The sequence below is a fragment of the Bubalus bubalis genome, chromosome 3 (assembly GCF_019923935.1).
Source record: "Bubalus bubalis isolate 160015118507 breed Murrah chromosome 3, NDDB_SH_1, whole genome shotgun sequence".
In the NCBI taxonomy this organism is placed as follows: Eukaryota; Metazoa; Chordata; class Mammalia; order Artiodactyla; family Bovidae; genus Bubalus; species Bubalus bubalis.
The window spans coordinates 27,999,067-28,022,851 of record NC_059159.1 but is presented as its reverse complement, the minus strand read 5'-3'; the positions used below and the strand labels follow the sequence as shown (position 1 = coordinate 28,022,851).

At 49.8% G+C, this 23,785-nt stretch overlaps 1 protein-coding gene across 2 annotated transcripts; it reads left to right on the top strand.

Moving 5' to 3' along the window:
• TNFRSF13B (TNF receptor superfamily member 13B) lies at window positions 1-22,762 on the top strand. 2 transcript variants are annotated; one of them, XM_006070194.4, is made up of 6 exons: window positions 13-137; window positions 12,646-12,783; window positions 15,136-15,381; window positions 21,703-21,888; window positions 22,271-22,534; window positions 22,662-22,762. In XM_006070194.4, exons 1-5 carry the CDS (start codon window positions 77-79, stop codon window positions 22,519-22,521), a joined length of 882 nt encoding a protein of 293 aa, XP_006070256.3. In that variant the 5' UTR covers window positions 13-76; the 3' UTR covers window positions 22,522-22,534; window positions 22,662-22,762. The 2 variants fall into 2 exon arrangements, with proteins under 2 accessions (XP_044795067.2, XP_006070256.3); XM_044939132.2 differs by lacking the exon at window positions 12,646-12,783 and having other exon boundaries at window positions 1-137.
• The last annotated feature ends 1,023 nt before the right edge of the window (window positions 22,763-23,785 follow it).

Genomic DNA, 23,785 nt, shown 5'->3' with positions numbered 1-23,785 from the left:
CCTATAGGTGGGGGGAAAACCCAGAAGTGCAGCCGGGCACTAACCAAATCTGGGCTAAGAATAAACGTCCTGAGTAATGAGTGGCCTGGGCCGGAGAGGGCAAGGTGGCCGTAGCCTGGCGGGCCAGGAGGAGCCAAGTAAGTAGCCGGGAAGGCGGTGCGGGGAGGGGAGGGGCACGAGGGGGTTTGACTGGGGGCTCTGTGTGGCCTTGGGGGTGCAGAGGGAATGGCACCTATGGCAGATGGATGAGCTCGGGGCCCCCTGGGGCTTCCTACTCCCCTGCACGTGGAGTGCCCAGAGACTGGGGGCCCAGGGTGGGGGCTGGCCTTGCTTTCCAGGGGAGCAGCCACGAGGCCGGAGGGTCAGCCACATGGGCAGGAAGTCCCTCTAGTGCCCAGGACCCAGAGCCGGGTGGGCCAGGACATTTTTAAGACATTCTATTGACATAGAATTCTATTCTGTTGAAGTCGACACATGCAAAAGTAGGAGAGCTTAAGGAGCCTCCCACAGACATGGCCCAGCATGTGCTTTCCAGGACCGCTGGGCCCTGCCGGGGCCTTCAAAGATCATCACAGTTTTGATCTGTAAATACCTCCGGATCTCTCTCTTAAAAACAAAACCCCAAAGGCCCTCATGCCAGGACGACTTCTGCAAAGAATGGTTCCTCAGTGTCACCAAATGCCTGTGTTCACACTTCCTGGCTGTCTTGGGTCTTTTCCAGCTGGTTTGTTCAAGTCAGGACCTAGTCGCCATCCTTCTGGTTACATGTTATAATCTAGAACATTCCTATCATGCCTCATGTTTTCCCTTGCTGCTTTTCTTTAATCGAAGAAACCAGATCATTTATCCTGTAGAATTTTTATCAGGGGAGGTTTTGAAGCTTTGTTCAAAGGCCAAAGCAGAAGGCAGCACCCAGGTCCCTCGCTGTGCAGGGCCAGGTTGTTCCATCCTCACATGCCAGGCAAGGAGCACAGCCCTTCTGTGATTCTCTTTGTGGGGAGCAGCCACATCCCAAGACGTGTCCCCAGCTACGGGCGCGAATATACAAGACTTCTGAGAGAGCTGGACCAGGCGGGGACCAGGGGTCGCTTCGACACAGGGTGGACCCCTCAGGTCCACAAGTCAGGCGCCTGCCAGACCTGGGCCTGGCACTGCCAGAGCCCGCAGGAGCAGCAGAGTCGGGCCTGGCTTCCCTAGTCCACTGACTCGCTGTGTTGCTAATTATGACTCCTTAGGAAAGCCTGTGTATTTGCCTGGGAAAAAAACATTTTAAATGATCTAACCCACCTGTTTGAGAAGTGGTAAAACCCCAAAGGACATTGAAGACAGTAGAGAGATTCTACAAGAGTAAGGGCTGGGACTTCCCAGGTGGTCCCGTGGTTAAGACTTCCCCTCCCAATGCAGGGGATCGGGTTTGATGCCTGGCCGGGGGTTAAGATTCTCACCCTGGAGGAGCCCCTTCACCTCTCTGGGCTCCTCTCCCTCGGTTGTAAAACAAAGGTCTGCCTCTGCCCTACCAGATATCCCTGAGAAAACGCAGCAGGGCCCTGAACCCACCAGAGCCCCATCTGAAGGGCCATAGGTGAAGGCTCTGAGAAGGACTGCAGTTGGAAACAACAAAACTAAACTCTGACTTTCCTTAGCCCAGCATTTTTCAAACTAAGTTGACCACAGGGGCCTTTCTCCGTCCAATGCCTACAAGGCCAGGCAAGTGAGGGAGATGGCAGACGGCTGGGGCGCAGGGGAGCCCAGGCCTGCAAGAGCCCTCCCTCCTTCCCTATCCCGCCGGCCAGGATCAATCTCGGGTGTCTCCTGCCCTTCTTTGGGGCTGAGGATAGTTCTGGAACCTTACGTAGGTCCCGGGGGTGGAGGAGGGGGGGCAGGGACAACGCCCTTTGGTCAGCCGGGTGGATGTCATCTGGCCCAGTGGCTCAGTGCCTCTCGACCGTGAGTGGGTCTAGGTGGCTCCCATCTACCTCTGTCCTCCAGCCATCACCTCCCAGAGGGCTGGGGGGTAGCTGGTGTCCCCTCCCTTCTCCCCAAACGAAGGAATGACCATCAGGAGTCTGCCTTCAATTCTGTTTGGCCCTTTGGCTTTTTTTTTTAACTAATGTATAATTGATTTACAATGTTTGTGTTAATTACTGCTGTATAGAAAACGACCATGGATATTACAGGATACTGAATATAGTTCCCTGTGCTACAGAGTAGGATCTTGTTGTTTATCTATTTTATACATAGTAGTGTGTATCTTGGGTTTTTTTGCTGTCTCATTAGTTGTATCTGAAGTAGCGTATTGGAGAAGGAAATGGAAACCCACTCCAGTGTTCTTGCCTGGAGAATCCCAGGGACGGGGAAGCCTGGTGGGCTGCCGTCTATGGGGTCGCACAGAGTCGGACACGACTGAAGTGACTTAGCAGCAGCAGCAGCAGTGTGTATCTGCTAACCCCAAACCCCTAATTTAGGTCCTTTGCTTCATGAATAGATGCCAGTCCCAGGTTGGGAGCCCAGAAAGTATAAAAGGTACAGAACACAGCCTTCCTCTCCTTCAGGTCCTCCATCTGCCCAGTTTTCCTGTCTCTTCTGCAATACACAGCTTTGTTAAGAGAATTTACATGACATAAAGTTCACCAGTTTAAAATCTACAACTCAGTGTTTTCAGTATATTTACAGAGTTGTGCAACATTTCTGCAATCTAATTTTAGAGCATTTTCATCGCGCCTGAGTCCTCCCCACCCCCAGCCCCAGGCTGCCACTGTCTCTAGATTCGCCTATTTTGGACATTTTCTAAAAATGGAATGCGTTGTTTGATGACTGGCTTCTTCCACAAGCACAGTGATTTTGAGGTTCATCCATGTGGCAGGGTGTCAGTACTTCACACCTTTTTATGGCCAAGTCACATCCCGTTGTATGGATGGAGCGCATCTCTTATGGCTCCTGGTGGCACCAGTGGTAAAGAATCCGCCTGCAACGCAGGAGATGCAATGGACACAGGGCCGATCCCTGGGTCAGGAAGATCCCCTGGAGGAGGAATGGCAACCCACGTCAGTATCTTGCCTGGAAAACTCCATGGACAGAGGAGCCCGGTGGGCTACAGTCCATGGAGTCATCAAGTGTCTGACATGACAGCACACACTCCTACATTACTATGGCAGTTCTGTGTTTAACATTCTGAGCAACTGCCAGACTGTCTTCCAAAGTGGCTGTACTGTTTTCGAGATCCTGCTGAACACACAAGGGTTCCGTTCCTGCCTACCTTCCCTAACACTTGTTGTCCGTTTGATTGTTTCCCTGACGACAAATGCTGTTCAGCATCTTCCCATGTGCTTATTAGCCCTTCAGACAGCTTTTTGGAAAAAATGTCTCGTTAACTCCCAAACCCATTTTCAAACTGGGTTGTTTGTCTTTTCATTATTCAGTTGCAAAAGTTTTTGCCTATAATCTGGATACAAATCCCTTATCAGATACTCAATTTGCAAATATTTCCTCCAAGTCCATGAACTATTTTTTATTTTCTTGATGGTGTTCTGTGAAACACAAAAGTTTAAAATTTTTATTAAGCCCTATCTCTCAATCTTCTCTTTAATCATTTGTGCATCTGGTCTCACTGCCTAGCCGCAAAGCATGAAGACTTACTCCTGTTTTCTTCTAAAAGTTGTCTAGTTACATTTAGGTCTATGATCCACTGTGAGTTACTTTCTGGTGTGAGCCAGAGGTCCACATTCACTCCTATGAAAGTGGCTATCCAGCTGTCTCAGCACTGTTGAAAACTATACTTTTTCCTGTTGAATCTTCTTGGTACCCTTGTTGAAAACCAACTGACTGTAAATGCTAGGCTTAAGTTTTGGACTCTAAATTCTATTTAATTGACCCGTGTCTGTCCTTAGGCCAGTGCCACATTGTGTGAGTTTGTAGTACATTTTGAAATTGGGAAGTGTGAGTCCTCCCAATTTGCTTTCTTTGAAGAGTGTTTCAGCTCTTCTGAGTCTCCTGCATTTCCATATGATTTTAGGGGATCAGCTTGTCATGTTTTGCAGAAAAGCTATCTGGGAATTCGATTGGGATTGCATTGAATCTGTAGAATAATTTCAAGAATATTGCTATCTTACCACTATTAAGTCTTTCCATCTATGAATGTGGGATATCTTTCCATTTATCTAGGTCTTCAGGAATGTTTTGTAGTTTTTCAATGTACAAATTTTGTACTTCTTTCATTCAATGTATTCTTAAGTATTTTATTTAAAACACTGTTTTTGGTTTTCTATGTTTCCTTACAGTGTTTCTTTATGTATGTACACATAAGTGTAGATTAGAACTTTCTCCCTTTTCGCAAAAAGAAAGAGAAGGGACTCTATAAGCCATGCTGTTATGGAACTTGGTTTTTGTTTGTTTTTCCGCTTAATATATCTTAGAATTCTTTCCAGAGCAATAGAGGGAGAGCGTCCTCACTCCTCTTCTTCAGCAGCATCACAAATAGTGCATCAATGGACGCACAGTGCAGGAACGAGGACTGCTTCCCACTCCACCCATCCTCCCTGAGGATGGCTCTGTGAGCACTTGCTCAGGACCTACTTGGGCCTGGTACTATGGATGCCCACTATAGTGGGCTCAGAGACAGATGAGACAGTGTAAGGAGGCAGACGGCTACACCCCCAAATATCCAATTCAAAATAAGAAACATCAGCAGGTTGAGACATCCCTGGTGGTCCAGTGGCTAAGACTCTGCACTTCCAGTGCAGGGGGCCCAGGCTCCATCCCTCGTTAGGGAACTTGATCTCATACTCCACAACTAACAGTCTGCAGGCTGCAGCTAAGGATACCAAGTGCCACAATGACTGGGCGCAGCCAAATAAATAAATATTAAAAAGAAAGAAATGCCACCAGGTAGAGGGTGCTCAGACTACATGGCCATCCAGGAAGGCATACCTGAGACATCTCAGAGGCCTCAGGCGACATGGCAGCTGCAGGGACAGATGTCTTTGGGAAGTTACAGTGTTTTGGCCACAAGCTGAGGTTCTGGGGGCAGTTCTCAGGTCCGGAGCCTGAGTTTGGTGATTATGAAATGATTGTAATTAATCCATTATGTTTTTAAACCACTTTATCCAAATAATAACTACCACTTGGCAACTGTGTCTTGGGTCAACTCTATGCACGTCACATGCGTGTCCTTAAGGAAACCTCCTCTGCAAAGGAGCGTACACAGTCCAATTTACAGAGTAGGAGAACCAGGGCGGTGCTGACCAGCTTTCCCAGGCTGACTGTGGTGACTCAGCTGCATCGCCCCCCAGCCCCCACACACATTCTGTCGCTGAAACACGGCAAATCAGGTTTCAGAATGAGCCAACAGGAGGCCGAAACTAACAACAGGAGGAACGGGGAGGAACGGTCATCCCCACCTTTCTCTCTTCCTTCTTATCCTCCCCCCTCCTCTTCCTCCTTCTTCCTGATTCATAAAAGAGATTGTAAACACTGTCATTCTCCCACGTGTCGCCCCAAATGATGAAACTGCTCAAATTCTCTCGGATCCCCCAGCCCACCAGATGCTCAAGGATAGACCGCCCACTTTGCTGCCAGCTAAGCCATTTGCCCCAGATGCAAAACCCTCTGCAGTTTTTCTCCCTCCTTCCTTCCTGTCACTTAAGTCCTGTCATTGCCCTGTTTACAACAGTGGTCGAAGGGTGTCCCCGGTCACGGGTGAGTGACTGTTCTACAGTAGACACGATTCAAAGTCTGAGTTATTCCCTGACTGGTGTTCAATCGTTATGATGATGTAAACTGTGTTCGTAGCTAAGCCACGTGCAGCTCACCTCAGTAACTCACCCCCAGATCCGCGGTAGATCCAGCCTCTCAACTGGGCAACCAGACTCCCTTATCTGCAGTTGCATTTCCACTGGAGATGTTCCTCCCGCTTCCCACCTATTTTAGCTGAGCTACAGCTCCCGCTAGGCCTCCTGCTAAGTCCCAGGACTTTCTCCACCACCACTCTCAGAATTTCTACCTGCACCTCTTGGGAGCAATGGACCTGCTTTCCCCTCTCATCCATTTGTTGAAAATCAATTGACTGTTCGCAGATGGAGAGCTTACTTCCGGGTTCTGTTCTATTCACTGGGGTTCCCAGGTGGCACTAATGGTAAAGAACCTGTCTATCAATGCAGGAGACATAAGATGGGTTCAATCCCAGGGTTGGGAAGATTCCCTGGAGGAGGACATGGCAACCCACTCCAGTATTCTTGCCTGGACAAACCTATGGACAGCAGAGAATGTCAGGCTACAGTTCATGGAGTCGCAAAGAGTCGGACACGACTGAAGCAACTTAGCATGCATGCATGCCTTCTATTCACAGGTCTGAGCATCTGTCTTTATTTCATCATCACAGTGCTTAGTTTAGCTTTTTAGTAAGTTTTGAAATCAGGACATATGAGTCCTCCAACTTTGTTCTTCTTCAAGGTGTTTTTTAAATTTTTTTCTCTTTTTTTTATTGTAGTGGTTTTGCCATACATTGACATGAATCCACCACGGGTGTACATATTGAAACATGTATATTATCATATGTGAAACGAATCGCCAGTCCAGGTTCAATGCATGAGATAGGGTGCTCGGGGATGGTGCACTGGGATGGCCCAGAGGGATGGAATGGGGAGGGAGATGGGAGGTGGGAGGGGGGTTCAGGATGGGGAACACATGTACACCCGTGGTGGATTCAAAGTGGTTTTGACTATTCAGGGTCAAAAGCAATTTTTAGGAGGAGAGTTTTTTTATTTGTGTAAAAATGTCATTGGGATTTTCTTAGGGATTATATTGCATCTGTGATCACTTTGGGTGGTACTGACATTTTGACATTAACTCTCCTAACCCATGAACATGGGATGTCTTTTTTTGGATCGTCTCTAATTTCAGCAGTGTTTTCTGGTTCTCAGGGTATACTTCTTTCGTCACCTTGGTTAAATTCACTCCTAAGTATGTTTTACCTGTTTATTTATATATGTATTTGGCTGTGCCAGGTCTTAGTTGCAGCATCTGGGATCTAGTTCCCTGACCAAGGATCAAACCTGGGTCCCCTGCATTGGGAACACGGTGTCTTAGCCACTGGACCACTAGGGAAGTCCTTCCTACTCCTAAGTATTTAACTCATTCTCAGGCTTCTGTATATAGATTTGTTTTCTTAATTTCCTTTTAGGATCATTCACTGCAAATATATGTATATGCAACTGATTTTTGTGTGTTGATTTGTATTTGCAACCTTGCTGAGCTTTCATCTTTAACAGTTTTCAGTGTTTGAAATTATTAGAGATTTTATATATAAGATCATGTCATCTATGAACAGATAATTTTACTTTCTCCTCTCCAATTTGAATACATTTATTTCTTTTTCTTGCCTAATTGCTCTAGCTGAAACTTCCAGTACTATGTTGAATTGATGTAATAAGAGTAGGCATTCTTATTTTGTTAACAGTCATAGGAGAGAAGCTTTCCATCTTTCATCATTGAGTGTGATGTCAACTATGGGTTTGTCATATGTGGCTGTTATCATGTAGAGGAGGTTCTCATCTATTCACACTTTAATGAATGCTTTCATCGTGAAAAGGTGCTGAATTTTGTTAAATGGTTTTTCTGCATCGAGATGTCCCTGTAGTTTTTTCCTTCATTCTTGTAAATGTAGTAATGTACATCAATTGATTTTCATATGTTGAACATAGCACTGCATTCTGGGAAGGAATAAGTCCTACTTGGTAATAATGTATAATTTTTTTTAACATGCTGTTGGATTTGACTGGCTAATATTTTGTTGAGAATTTTTACATCTATATTCATAAGGCATATTGGTCTGCAATTTTCTTTTCTGACAATGTCTTTATTAGACTTTGTCATCAGTATAATGCTGGCCTATTCACTGGTCCCTCATTCTCGGGAAGTGCTCTCTCTTCAACTTTTTTGCAAGAGTACAGGAAGGATTAGTTTTAACTCTTCTTTAAGTGTTTGGTAGAATTCTCCAGCGAAGCCGTCTAGTCCTGCGCTTTTTGCCGGAAGGTTTCTGATCACTGATTCACCCTGCTTACTTGTTATAGGTCTATTCAGATCTATACATCTATACATTCAGATCTAAACATGCATGTTTCTAGGAATTGTCTACTTACTTAGATTACCCAATCAGTTGGTGCACAACGGTTCATGGTACTCTCTTAAAATCTAGAAAATGTATACCAATGTCCCACTTTCATTTCTGATTTTGGTAATTTGGGTTTCCTCTATTTCTTTCTTAGTCAATCCAGCTAAGGTTTCCTTAAATGTCTGACTCCTTGAATAAGGGAGGAGGAATTCGTTTCTTTGCTGTTGTTTTCATAGTTCACAATTCTCTCCTTGTCTTTGGATCTCCACGATTTCATTACAGTGTGTCTCAATGTGGGTCTCTAAGTTTATCCTGTTTGGAGTCCACTGAGATTCTCAAACATGTATATACGTGTCTTTCCTAAGTTTTGGGAAGTCTCAAGCCATTATTTCTTCCCTCTGGGGTTTGGAATTCCAAATGATTCCATACAGTGGTATATTTGATGGACCCCACTGGCGACCTACTCCAGTACTCTTGCCTGGAAACTCGCATGGATGGAGGAGCCTGGTAGGCTGCAGTCCATGGGGTCACTAAGAGTCGGACATGACTGAGCGACTTCACTTTCACTTTCCACTTTCAGGCATTGGAGAAGGACATGGCAACCCACTCCAGTGTTCTTGCCTGGAGAATCCCAGGGTCGGAGAAGCCTAGTGGGCTGCCGTCTATGGGGTCGCACAGAGTCAGACACGACTGAAGTGACTTAGCAGCAGCATCATGAGTCCCTCAGGTTCTGTTTACTTTTCATCATTCTTTGTTTCTGCTTCTCATTCTAAATAGTTCAATAGTCTTATCTCTAGGCTCACTGATCCTTTCTTCTGGCTGATCTGCTACTGAACCTCTCTGGGGAGTCTTTACATTTCAGGTATTGGACTTCCCAGTTCCAGAATTCATTTCCATCTTTTAATGGAATGTTGAGAATGGTTTGGGGTTCACAGGAAAGTTGAGTGGAAATTACAGAGACGTCCCATATACTCCTTACCCCCACACAAGCACAGCCTCCCTCACTACCAGCATCCTGCACTACAGTGGCACATGGCTACATTAACACATCGTTTTCACCCAAACTCCACAGTTTACATCAGAGTTCACTCTCGGTGCTGCTGACCAATGTATAAGGAAGGACTTGCACCCACCATGACAGTATCACCCAGAAGAGTCTCATGGCTCTGTATAGACCCTCTGCTCCAACTTTCTCTCTCCCTCCCTCAACCCCTGACAATCACTGATTTGTCTTCTGTTTCCAGGATGTAATATGGCTGAATCACAGTGTGTAGACTTTTTAGCTTGGCTTTTCTCACTTAGTCATATTCATTTAAGGTTCCTCCATGTCTTTTCATAGCTTGAGAGCTCACTTCTTACTAGTGCTGAATAAATTCCATTGTTTGGATGAGCCACAGTTTATCTATCAGGTCATCTACTGAAGGGCATTTTGGTTCCTTTTTTACAATTGCTATGTTTATTCATATCCTCATTTTGTTCATACATCCTTTTGCTGATTTCCTTAAGTTCTCTGTCCATAGTTTCCTTTAGCTCATGGAACACGTTTAAGACAGTGGATCTAAGATCTTTGAATAGTATTTACAATGTCTAGGTTTTCCCAGGGATGGTTTCTGTCAAATCCTTTTTTTTTTTTCTCCTCTGTGAATGTGCCATATTTTCCGGTTTCTTTGCATGTTCTGTACTTTTTTGGAGAACTGAATATGTTGAGCATTATGTTGTGGTAACTCTGGAAATTTAATTCCCTCATTCCTCAGGGATTGCTGATTTTGCTGTTGTTGTTGAGAGCTGGAGTCTGTGACTTTTCCAAACTATTTTTGTAAAGTATGTATTCCTTGTGTGTGGTCACCAAAGTTTCTGTTCATCTCTGCAGTCAGCCAGTGACCCGACAAAGATTTTCCCCAAGTCTCTGTTGCTCCTGAATTTCATGATGATGGGTCTCGGTTTGAGAGAACTTATTGTGCAGGAGACCTGATTGGTTCTTTGAATCTGGAGGCTAATGTCTTTCAAACATGTCTCTGAAACTGCCATTGGTCAACATTTATATCTCCTGAAATAATTCCATATTTTCATATCTTTTCTCTATTTTCTGGGATGTTTCTTTAATTACATCTTATAACACTTCTATAGATGTTTTGATTCTAGCTATTATATTTTTAAACTTCTAGTCATTCTTATTTGTTCTATGCATATTATTCTTTAAAAGTAGCACATTATTGAGAACTCCTTGGCATCCATGGTTAAGAGTCCGTGTTTTCACTCCCAAGGGCCTGGGTTTGATTCCTGGTCAGGGAACTAAGATCCTAACTAAAATAAAAGTAGCACATTATCTTTTTCATGGATGCATAAGTTCTCTTTCTGAGGATGTCTGCTGATCGTCTCTTAGTTTTCCTCTGTTCCCTGCATTGTCTCTATTGGCTTGGGGTGGGTTTCTTGTGCTTGCTTTGTCCCAGGTCTCTTTCATGTAGAGTTGGTTTTCCAGTATTGGCTGACTCCTGGCTGTGGTTTACAATTCAGACTGTGGTACTGACAGCTGATTGGAAGTTGTAGGTAAACAGACGGGGTTTTTATGTAGACGTTTTGCTCCAAATGGTCAGGCAGCAGCATGGTCATTTTCTTGAGAGAATCTCGAGGCAGTGCCTCCAGGCCTTTTCCTTTGGGTCAGTTTTTCCAGAGCCAAGTCTGCTGGTTTTCTGCCACTTGCAGAATGGGGAAGGATGCATTTTTACAGGCCTAGCCATGACACTTCTAAGGTATGGCTAGGGGAAGAGTGGACCTCAAAGCTACCCTCAGTTGTGTCTGAGGTGACCCCCAACCTCCTGCTTGGGTGGGTGAGGGGCCATCACCTGCCTGGGGTCAAGCCCTCTTTGTGTAAATTTCCCCCAACCCTATTCCATGGTTCTGCACTCCATCCCCGCTGTCAGAGGCACCAGAGCCTCCAGCTCTAAGAGCTCCTAAGGTTCGGTGACCCAGTTCTGCTTCCTCCCCTGTGAACTTCAAAAGAGAGAGACATCACCTGAAGCCAGTCACCCCAGGCCACCTGCTTTCCGTCTTCCAAGATGTTGCTGTCATTTGTCCCCTGCTGCAGCTACTTCTTCATTCTACTCTTGAGGATGACTATATTTAAAAAAAATTATTTATTTATTCTTTTATTTGGCTGTGCTGGGTCTTCATTGCTGTATAGCCTTTTCTCTAGTTGCGTTGAGCGGGGGCTACTTCCTAGTTGTGGTGCTTGGGCTTCTCATCATGGAGAATGAGCTCAAGTGGACCACAGGCTCAAAGACACTCGGGCTTCGGCAGTTGTGGCTCCCGGACTCTACAGCGCAGGCTCAATAGTTGTGGTGCACGGGCTTAGCTACTCCGCAGCATGTAGGACCCTCCTGGATCAGGGATCGAACCTCTATTGCGTTGGCAAGTGGATTCTTTACCACAGTCACCAGGGAAGAGCCCGAGGACAACTCTCTTTCCCTGTCCTTTCAGTTTGGTTTCAGGAGGGAAGGAAGATAAGCCCACGTGCTTAAGCTGCCAAGTCAAGTGGGAGCCATTGGTCTTTTCTTGGTGGTTTTTCATTAAAGAATAAGCAAAAACCTCACGACATGTTTAAGAGAAGTTGTTGGCGATGCAAATGCCATGAAATCAGACAGCAATTTAGAAAAGACTCAGCAACACAGGACCAGCTGGGATAAGTCCCAGGCGCCTTGTGGAGCCAAAGAACCAGACACAGAAGTTCAAGACTGGGCAGTGCCAGCATCCTGCAGGCCTGTAGTTCTCAAGCTCAGACCAGGAGTCACCACTGGGAGCAGGTGTTGGGTGGGGGGCCCACGAGAGTCACCAGGGGGCAAGAAACATTCACCACCTTGACACGGTGGCTGTGGCATAGGTGTGCACACATGGATAGGTTTGTCAGGCTGTGCTTTTCAGATGTGTCACCGTGTGTCTCAGCAGAAGGGACACAAAAGGACATTTATTGAGTGCCTGCTGTTTGCTAGGCACTGGCTCGGTCTGCTTTTCTTTTTAATTCATTCATTTAATGAGCACCTAGTGATGTACGAGGCACCACTGAGATCCTGGGGACCCAGCAGCAAACAAGTAGCACCTGTGCCTGCCAGGCACTGCTGGTTACCCGGAAGACATCAGGGAGGTGAGGTCAGTGACGGGAGTACATGCAGAGGGGGGGCGAGGACAGGGTGTCAGAAAGGCTTCCCCGTGGGAACGAAGTTGAAACAGATCCGACGGGTCAGGAGGAAGTGAGCAGCCGCGGAGCAGGAAGAGCATCGCGGAGGGACCAGCGCACGCAAGGACCCCGTGAAGGCGCGCGCCCGCAAGCGCACTGAACAGGGCCTAGCAGGGCGCACTGTCTCGGGAGGGGCCTCCGAACCAGCGAGTCCCGGCTGGGAAACCGAGGCTCAGTGTGGCGGGTCCCGGCTGCCCAGCGAGCGTTGCTGGGGAGGAGGCCAGCTTCGTCTGTTCCCCCTCCACTCACAGAGTGGGAGGCTGCCTGGGCTCTGGCCTCCAGCTGCCCTCACGCTTCCGCCTCTCAGCCCCACAGGGCCCGCGGCGGGGGGTGGCCATGGAGCCCTGCCCAGAAGAGCAGTACTGGGACTCGCTGCTGAACACCTGCGTCTCCTGCAAACCCATCTGCAGCAGCCAGATTCCGCGCACCTGTGCGGCCTTCTGCAGTGAGTTCTGGGGCCCAGGCCCTCGCTGCAGGCGAGCAGCCTCTACTCCTCACACATGGGGCCTGGGGGGGTGGAGGAGGACAGACAGTGTGGGACCCTCTGCCTCTCGACCCTCCTGCCAGCTTGCAGCTTCCCCGGGATGCCCTGTTCCTTCCTGCCTCAGGGCCTTTGCACAGGGATATTTAACCAGGGCTTCCTCCTGCCTGACCTTGAGGTCTCAGCACCAAGTCAGAGCTCTTCTCTGACTGCCAGATGGAGAGTGGGCCCTCCTTCTCCGTTCTCTGCTTGCACTTCTTTCTGAGTCTTTTTACTATAGAAGTTATCAAACTGAGAGAGAACAGTGTAACAAACCCGTCTACCCATCAGCAGCTTTAGAAATACTGCTTTTTCGGTCCTCAATCATTGTTTTAACTTGTGTATTTTAAAGTAAATCCAAGAACTTGTATCGTTTTACCTGTGAATAGTGAATCATGAATCCTTAATACATAGGCCTTCAAAATACAAACTCAACATTTTATCACTCCCAGAAGTAATTCTTTAACATCGTCTATACTCATGCCATATTCTGATTGTCTTGACAAGTGTATTTTGCTTGCCTGATGGAACTCATCATGACTTGTATCATGTTCTTTCCTGTGGGTTTGTTTTACATGTGTCTCAAGCACTAGACTGTGGGCTCAATTCCTTTCTTAAGCCTAGCACAGTGCCTGACACACAGGGCTTCATATAAATACTGGCAGAGTGGGGATCAGAGAGGCTAAGTGACTTGCCCAAGAACACACAGCATAACAGTGGAAGAGATAGGATTTGGAAAATGACTCTCTGACACCAACACCATGACTCTGGGCCACTATCCTTTAGTGAGGTGGTCATTCATTATGTCGACCGACAAACCGTGGAAAGAGGAACGGAAATGACTACATTTCATGGGTAAAAGATGAACCATAAAGCACCGTGGCTGATGGGCTGAGGAGCGTGGAGGTTTCCTTGCAGGACGCACCACCTGAGATTGATCACTGAAGGCTGAGGATGTGGAGGCCGGATGAGGGGCAAGGGCGCCCCCTGAGAAGGGACCAGTGTGGACAAAGGCACGAGACCCGGAAAATACAGCAGAAGCGCTGAGGCCCAGTGGGGAGTCTGTGAGGTCTGGCAGTGAGGGTGGTAGCCTGCGGAGCTGTCATCTACACAGGCATATGGGGGACCCGAGGAGGCTAGGAGGTCATGGCAACCCTGAGCCAAGGCCACCACTAGGCTAACTCCCCCTGTGCTGGGGTTGGGGGGCCAGGGCCAGGACAGGGGAACGGGAGGTCCCAGATCTATGCCTCCCTGGTCTTGTTCTCTACTTTGAAAAGGACACAAGGGCTGGCATGTCTGCATTGCAAAGAGGCGTGTTGAATATTCTACTTAAACCTTGAGCATTATTCACTATGTGTCAGGCACTGTGTTGGGGACTTCAAATCCTCATAGCAACTGTAAGAAATGACCATATTATATTGTGATTATCCCTCTCCTGGAAAACAGGAGACTGAGTCACAGAGAGGCCCAGGTGCCACGTGAAGTGGGGATGAGGGTGCCCCAAGCCTGAGTAGCTTCAAAGTCTGGCTTCTGGGCCTCTGTCGTGTGCTGCCTGCAAACCTGCGTCCAGGTCACAGTTCCATAGGAACAGAATCCTCCTTAGAGACAAAGGAGACCCGCCCTGCAAAAAGGCAGGTCTGTAATGCACTCAGAACCGCTCTCTGAGCAAGTGTGGATGGCCTTCGTTTTGCTTCGCTTCTGCCCCTGATAGTGAGCCATGTTTGAGCTCCTGTGACTCTCATTTATTATTAGGACAGGAAGAACACTGTCGTTCAAGCTTTCCCACCTCCTGTCCAGGCCCCTCCCCAACTCACCAAAGGGTATGCTGGCTTCCTTCTCCATTCCTAGTATTTATAAGAGATATGCTTCTCTTTTATGAGATTTGAAAAATCCAACCAAGAACTCCTGTGACAATGTAATAACGTAGATATCAATGGTAAAATATAACCAGAAAATCCTTATATGGTTAGTACTAGGAAATGCACTTTTAAATAATATGTAGAGCAAAGAACAAATACTAATGAAAAATAAGAACATTTTAAACTAGATATAGAAAAAAATACTACACATCAAAACACATGCAGTGCAGCTTAACAGTACACAGTGGACAAGGTACCATCTAGTGTTTGCATCATGGAAAAGGACTGGGATTACTCTGGAATTGCTTTTGGGGAACTGGACTAGGAGTTTTTTTTCACTGGGATGCCCTTTGAGGCCAGACCTTCAGGTCCTGTGTGTGTCTGTCCCCCAGTAACATCATTGATCTCTGTCTCCCAGAGTCACTCAGTTGCCGCCAAGAGCAAGGCAGGTACTATGACCTGCTCCTGAGGGACTGCGTCAGCTGTGCCTCCATCTGCGGGCGTCACCCCAAGCAGTGCACACACTATTGTGAGAAGACGCTGAGGAGCCAAGTGAGCCTCCTACCAGAGGTCAGGAGACAGCGGGCCGGAGAGGCCCCGACCCGAGCAGACACCCTGGGGAGGCACCAGGTGCCAGAGCACAGAGGCTTGGATGCAGGTCCAGGTAAGCCACCTGCTGTGTTTGGCCTGCGCTTTGTTTAAGGTCCAAGTGGGTGGAAGGCAGGCACCAGGCCTCAATAAGGAGGGGCTGCGAAGCAGGAGTCCAGTCCATGCAAATAACCAGAAGCCAGACTGTGGGGTGGTCATCACAGGAAGAAAAACTAGGCAAAGTTTACAGAAGGCTGTGGGCAAGAAGAAAGAAGCAGAAGAAAAAAAGACCAGACAGTTGGGAGTCTCCTGACAGCCCTGAATGAGCTCTCAGAACACAGGGCCACGAGTGACCAGCATAGCCAACTTGTGAGCAAGACCCCCAGTCCCATTCAGAGAAACGAAGACTCATCAGGGCCTACAGGCCATGTCTGCCCTACACCATGTCCCTCCGGAGGTCTGGGACTTACACGTGTCCCACTGTGTCACGACATGTGTGTGTGTAGGTGAGGCCAGAGCTGGGCGTGGCAAGGACTGTAAACAGAAGGTGCTGAGTCCAGGCCCCGGGTCCTGAGGGTGGGGGTGGGGCGTGGAGGATGGTCACACAGCGGAGCTGACCTCTTTCCATCCCCTCCTGCTCCCCACATCCTGCCCCCCAACTCACTCCGCACCCTGCCAACCGCCACCTCAGCCCATTCCACATCTCTGGGAAAAGCCTTTCCTTTGTTTGATGGGAACAGTACAAGCTTAGCTGGGCTGGGTCTCCAGGCGTCCACACCTTTGGCCACTTCCCTCCTGTCTCTGTCTTCATGGGGCTTCTCTGTGGGTCTGTCTTCCTCTTTCTAAGGACACTTGTCATTGAATTCAGGACCACCCTCATCCAAGGTGGCCTCACCTCCAGATCCTTACATTTTTTTAAAAAAAGTTTTGTTTTGGCTGCATCGGGTCTCAGTTGTGGCACACGGGATCTTCCCTGCCTCATGCAGGCTCTTTCAGGGCTCAGTAGCTGCAGCTCTCAGGCTTAACAGCTCTGTGGCACGTGGGATCTTAGTTCCTCAAACAGGGACTGAACCCCCGCCCCCTGCATTATAAGATGGATTCTTTTTTCCCCAACTTTATTTATTTATTTTCAGCTGCACTAGGTCTCTGCTGCTGCCAGCAGGTTTTCTCTCGTGGTGACTTGTGGGTGGCTCTCTAGCTGTGGTGCACGGGCTTCAGTAGTTGTGGCACATGGGCTTAGGCGCTCCATGGCATGTGAGAACTTCCTGGCCCAGGGATCGAACCCCTGTCCCCTGCACTGCAAAGCAGATTCTTAACCACTGGACCAGCAGGGAAGTTCCCCAGACCCTTAACTTGGTCACATCCACAAAGGCTCCTTTCTCACAAATCAGGTCACATGTGTGTGGGGGGTGCCCGCCTACGGGGCTCCTTGGGGGCACACTGGCATGGTAGCCTGGTGGTCGGTCTTGTCCCTGGCTTTTTGCTTATCTTGGGGCATGGAGTTTTCTCTTCCTATCCCCGCCACTGCCACATGCGATGTCACCACTGTGAGGGCTGCCCCCAGGCCTGAGCCAGGGAAGAGGTGCAGACAGCCTTGTGCACCTACCTCACTCCTCCCCAGCCTGCCCGCTTGCTGGGCCAGGGCCGCAGGGATGCTGGCCAAACATTCCACTGGGTCCGGCGGCAGCCAATAGCATGGAGGCGAAGTGTCTGCTCCATTCCCCCAGAAGGCAGACCTGATCATGAGCACCAGTGGCCCTGGGCCCAGGCTCAAATCCTGTCCTCCCTTGGCCACCAGCCGGCGAGCCAAAGCCACTAGGGCCCTCAGGATGGTCACAGCGCTGCCAGTCTAGCCGGCCAGAGTTCCAGCCCAGCAGCAGCAGTTTCCAGGCGAGACTGGATCTGAAAACAGTGTAAAGGGTTGAACAAATCAAATGGAAAGTTCAGTTCAGTTGCGTTCGACTCTTGGCAATCCCATGGACTGCAGCACGCCAGGCTTCCCTGTCCATCACCAACTCCCGGAACCTACAGAAACTCATGTCCATTGCGTCAGTGATGCCATCCAACCGTCTCATCCTCTGTTGTCCCCTTCTCCTCCCGCCTTCAATCTTTCTCAGCATCAGGGTCTTTTCCAGTGAGTCGGTTCTTTGCATCAGGTGGCCAAAGTATTGGAGTTTCAGCTTTAGCATCAGTCCTTCCAATGAATATCCAGGACTGATTTCCTTTAGGACTGACTGGTTTGATCTCCTTGCAGTCCAAGGGACTCTCAAGAGTCTTCTCCAATACCACAGTTCAAAAGCATCAATTCTGCGCTCAGCTTTCCTTATAGTCCAACTCTCACATCCATACATGACTACTGGAAAAACCAGAGCTTTGACTATGGACCTTTGTTGGTAAAGTAATGTCTCTGCTTTTTAATATGCTGTTTAGGTTGGTCATAGCTTTTCTTCCAAGGAGCAAGCATCTTTTAATTCCATGGCTGCAGTCACCATCTGCAGTGATTTTGGAGCCCCAAAAATAAAGTCTCTCACTGTTTCCATTGTTTCCCCATCTATTTGCCATGAAGTGATGGGACCGGATGCCATGATCTTAGTTTTCTGAATGTTGAGTTTTAAGCCAACTTTTTCACCTCTTTCACTTTCATCAAGAGGTTCTTTAGTTCTGCTTTGCTTTCTGCCACAAGGGTGGTGTCACCCGCATATCTGAGGTTATTGATATTTCTCCCAACAATCTTGATTCCAACCTGGCAATTCACATGAGGTACTCTGCATATAAGTTAAATAAGCAGGGTGACAATATGCAACCTTGATGTACTCCTTTCCCGATTTGGAACCAGTCTGTTGTTCCATGTCCATTTCTAACTGTTGCTTCTTGACTTGCATACAGATTTCTCAGGAGATAGGTCAAGTGGTCTGGTATTCCCACCTCTTTAAGAATTTTCCACAGTTTGTTGTAATCCATACAGTCAAAGGCTTTGGCGTAGTCAATAAAGCAGATGTTTTTCTAGAATTCTCTTGCCTTTTCGATGATCTAACGGATGTTGGCAATTTTATCTCTGGTTCCTCTGCCTTTTCTAAATCCAGATTGAACATCTGAAATTTCTTGGTTCACGTGCTGTTGAAGCCTAGCCTGGAGCATTTTGAGCATTACTTTGCTAGCGTGTGAGATGAGTGCAATTGTGTGGTAGTTTGAACATTCTTTGGCTTTGCTTTTCTTTGGGACTGGAATGAAAACTGACCTTTTCCAGTCCTGTGGCCACTGCTGAGTTTTCCAAGTTTGCTGAGTTTTCCAAATTTGCATATTGAGTGCAGCACTTTCACAGCATCATATTTTAAGATCTGAAATTGCTCAGCTGGAATTTCATCACCTCCACTAACTTTGTTCATAGTGATGCTTCCTAAGGCCCACTTGACTTCACACTCCAGGATGTCTGGCTCTAGGTGAGTGATCACACCATCATGGTTGTCTGGGTCATTAAGATTTTTTTGTATAGTTCTGTGTATTCTTGCCACCTCTTATTATCTTTTGCTTCTGTTACATCTATACTGTTTCTGTCTTTTATTGTGCCCATCTTTGCATGAAATATTCCCGTGGTATCTCTAATTTTCTTGAAGAGATCTCTAGTCTTTCCCATTCTATTGTTTTCCTCTATTTCTTTGCATTGATTCCTGGAAAACCTGCTTGGAAATGAACCCAGCACTGCCCCTGGTGGCAGTGCTCAGAACTGCGCCTGCCGGCCTGGTTCTCAGGCAAGCACGGAGGTCACGTCCTTTCCAGACAGAAGTCCCTGGGCCTGGGGTCAGCAGACAGCGAGGCACCGGGCCAGACCGCTCCATCCCAGGGCCAGGTCACTAGGGCCGAGACAGGGCAGCAACCAAGCTGCAGACCTGAATGGTTTGGTGACTGAGCACAGGAAGCAGAGCAGAGGCAGGGACCCTGTCCTCCCATCTGGCAGCCAGCAGGCTCCCCCCTCTTTCCTGTCTGGAAGGGGTGACATGCATGAGTTGTAATGGGAGAGAAAAGGCATTAAGACTGAGGTTTAGGGCACTCTCCCCAGAAGCAACGCCTGCTGGAGGCGGGGTTGTCAATTCCCAGGTGTTCCCATCCAAGCACATGTCGTCCCAGGCTGTACCCCAAGTGCCCGCATTCCCCTCCCTCCTCACTCCCTGCCCCTGAGGTCCGGCCCTTCTCCGTATCCATCATGCAGCTGGTCCTCAGTCAAGGACTGCATCCACGTCACCGGAAGTGATAGTGCAGAGTCTGGGAGACTCTGAAAGCATGCCCGCGCCTCCAGCCTGGGTGCAGCTGGAAGGTGACATGTTCTGTGGTTTTAACTGCACTTCTTCTTCGGGCCAGGGCCTCTGAGAGGCATGTGCAGGGGCCAGGGGGGCCAGGGGGGCCAGGCAGGAACTAGTTCCATTTCCCTGGGAAGCCCCAGATCTCGGTCTGGGCCAAGGGACAGAGAGAAGGCCGAACCTGCCTTTCAGAAGCAGAGTCCCTGCTCAGGTTGTCTAGTGTGGCACCTGAAAGGAGCTGAACTCTCAGATAGCAGGAGACCACCCCTGTTCTCACTTCTGGTTCTGGGGGTGTGGGCAGGGAGAGGAAGGGGCTCGGGGAGCTCGGGGGGCAGGTCCCTGCTGATGGCGCTGAGGGTCACATGGCAAGTGGACGGTGCTGTGGATGGAGTCAGTCACCTAGAGGCTTGGCCCTGATGCTGCGGTGACTGAACCACACTCCTCGTTCTAGTTCAAGGGGGACACTCTCTATGGGGCTTCTTCAGCTGGCTTCTCACGTGGAGGCTCAGGGCACACAAGAAAGCAGAGCAGCAGATGACAGGCCTCCTCGGGGCACAAGCCAGGCCCTGTGTCACCCTGGCTATGTTCTGCTGGGTGCAACGGGGGGCCCAGCCCAGCCTGACCTGAGGGCGGAAATCAGGAACCATCTCTGAATGCCAGCAGCCAGTCTCCAGTCAGTCTGAGTGTTGGAATTCACGCTGAAAACACCTGAAATATGCAGACGTGTGGTTGTGAATTGACCTGGCGGTCCTGTGTACTGAGCAGCGTCAGAGAATAGACGCTGGTGGCTGGTAATTCTGCCTCTGACGGGAAGGCTTGTCCAGCTGGCCTGATGGTTTCCCTTTATCCTGGGGTGCGTAGGAGCAGACGGGGAGACCTGGGAGCTGGGAAACATGGTGTCACCTGGTTCTGCACACCCTGTGACCTCTCCCTGGATCCTCTCACCTCTCAGGATCTCGGCCTCCAGATCTGTAGCCTCACTCAGGGTCTTTGCTTTCCCTTCCCCACCCACGGCCTCTCTGAGCTCTGGTCAGCACCGCTGGCCTGAGGTGGCGACACCAGCCTGCTCAGAGCTCTGTAAACATCAAGGCAGCACAGGCCAGCAGTCACTTTATACAGCTCTCGGGAGTGTGTGTAAGGAAGAGGACCAGTGTCCACGCTCATCATGTATGTGTGTGGCTGGCCCGGCCCTGGCCTGGCATCCATCAGGTCTGTCACTGACTGCAGCTCTGCAATTGGGATTCTGAGGCTCAGTTTTGTTTCCTGCAAGATGGACCGTAAGACGGTGCAACCACTGTTGAAAACCGTTAGGCTCCTCAAACAGCTCAACACAGAGCTGCCATCTGCCCCACACTCCACCCCCGGGATGCGTCCATGAGAGTGAACACAAGGTCCACATGGAAACCTGCAAGCCTGACACCATGTCAGTGTTCCCTGTGGACAGACAAATGACACAGGTGACCACAGGCCTGAGCTTTGGAAACACACTGAGGGGCTGACACAAAGGCCCCGTGCTGCAACGGTCTGTTGGTGGCCAGAACTGGTGCAGAGACAGCCTAGTGGAGCCTGGGAGAGGGGGGTCACCACGATGGGTGCGGTGCTGGGCCCACCCCCAGGCACACAGGCAGCGGCTGCACAACCCTGCGAACACACTGAACCTCTGCCTCCTCCACTTTACAGCTATGTAGCCATGGACTACCCCTGAGTCTCCCAGCTCAGGGAGGGCCCCTGGCTTTACCCCTGCCCCCCAAACTCAGAAGCAATTGCACTGTCTCTCTCTCGAAGCTTGTGCCCCCAGATCAGACACACACCCTCCCTGGATAGCTATCTCCCTGTTCACCCAGCCACCTCTGGTACTGCTGCAAGTCACACGCCAAAGGAGACGAGACAACAAAAACGGTGTCCAGCTCCACCATCTCAGAGGCTGCTCCAGGCCAGGGTGGGAGCAGGCTGAGCCTGACCCTCCAAGGGGGTGAAGGGTAACCACAGAGCTTGCGTTGGGCAGACAGGGCAAGAGCGAGCATGGAGGAGGAGGGGCTGCTCCCTGAGGAGAGCTGCCTCAGGGAGGCCCTTCTCATTCTCACCCTGGCCTTGTCCGGCAGCGCCTGCAGGGCTGAAGCTGAGCGCTGACCAGCTGGCCCTGGTCTACAGCACGCTGGGCCTATGTCTCTGTGCCATCGTCTGTTGCTTCCTGCTGGCCGTGGCCTGCTTCCTCAAGAGGAGGGGGGTCCAGGTCTCCTTCCCGACCCGCCCAGGGCCGTGTCCCACGCAGGCCAAGACTTCCAAGGGTGAGTGTTCACTGGGGTCCCAGGCATCTCTCTGTCCTGGCCCTGCCCCGTTTCTAAGTGGACAGCGCCAGGCAGCTCCTCCTGGGGAGGCCTGGGGCTGGTCGGTGCAGCACCCACTCAGACTAGATGAACCAGGTCAAACATCAAGGTGAGAAGAGCAGGGGCTTGAGGAAGGGTGGGTGGACGCATGGGGTGGGGTTGGGGGTGCGGGGCCCACAGCGCTAAAACTGGAGGTGGTGGGTCCCCTGGCGCTTTGGGACTGTAAGGCCCGCACCTGCACATCCGCCCCTGCGGAAGGGGAGGGAGTGGCCGGGCTGTCTGTGGGAGAGGGTGGAGGAGGAGGGGTCCGCGCCGAGGCCAACGCCCTCTCCTCCCTGCACAGATCATTGGATGGAAGCCGGCTGCGTGGCAGGGACGCCGCCCGAGCCGGTGGAGACATGTAGCTTCTGCTTCCCGGAGTGCAGGGCGCCCACCCAGGAGAGCGCAGGCGCGCCCCCGACACCTGGGTCCGAGTGCACAGGGAGGAGGGCGCGCCAGGGCCAGAGCGTAACCGGGCAACCCTGCGTGCGCGCTGTGAACGGCGGGATCGAGGTGGTGTACACGCCCGCGCAGGAAGGAGGCCTGGCCACGTGAACCTGGGGAAATGGTGAGGGGGGAGAGAAGTGGGGGACGGGGGTGGGCAGAAGGGGAGGAAGAGGTGATGGGGGCGGAGGGGAGAAGAGCTGGGGAAAAGGGCCAGGGACCCCGTTCTTGACCCCAGGTCTCCACTGTAGGTCACCGTCACCTCAACGCACCTGCGGTAAAGGCACCGCGCCTGCTGGACTCAGCCCCGGGGCCCCTTCGCGGAAATAAAACCTCCCACACTGCCCGTTCCTCACTGTCCTGGTTTGGGTCGTGTCTCCCTGTGGTGACCACCCAGTTTCACGGCTCCTGCTGCCCCAGGGTTCCAAGCCTGGTCTCCGCGGATCTGAGATCACATGTGGACAGAGGTGGCGGGCTCTGCACGTGGCCGACACATGGGGCACTAGGGCTGTGCCAGCTTGCATCAGTCTCACAAAACCCATTTCCTTCCGTGTCTCCTCGGGAAGGCATGAAGCAGCGTGCCTGTGTGTGCCCTGTACGTGTGTATGTGCAGCGCTGCTCCCACCAGTCAGGGCCGTGGGGTGGACAGAAGCTTCAGCCCAGGCATCAAGCTGCTTGGAAAGCCTGGGACCATGCCATGGGTTCACAGGCAGGAGTGTGCTCATTTAGACACCAACCTGCACTACTGTTTAATATTTTTCTTTACATCAACTTTTCTTTCAGACCTACTTGGTAAATTTTATGGATTTTGACTGGTAACACTGTATCTGAGCATTCACAAATTTTTGATGTTACATGTATTTTATGTGTGTGCGTAGTCGCTCAGTCATGTCCGACTCTTTGTGAGTCCATGGACTGTAGCCCACCAGGCTCCTCTGTTCATGGGGATTCTCCAGGCAAGAATACTGGGGTGGGTAGCCTTTCCCTTCTCCAGGAGATCATTCCAACCCAGGGATCGAACCCAGGTCTCCTGCACTGCAGGCTGATTCTTTACCCTCTGAACCACCGGGGAAGCCCATATATTTATACCAATATCTATATGATATATATATTCTTTGTATATTTATATATATTATACATGTATTTTATATCCATATCTATATGAGCAACAAAACCTATATTTTAGTAGCATTTAAACCTGAAAATACAAAACTATTCCAAGCAGCTACATAGATAAACACAAGATTATGCAAACCATTCATCCTGTATCTCCCCAAACTGCCTGGCACACCTACATGCACTAAAGGTTCACACACCCATTCCTGGAGGTGCAGACAGGCAAGACACTCCCTCTTTCCCCATCCCTTTAACAGGC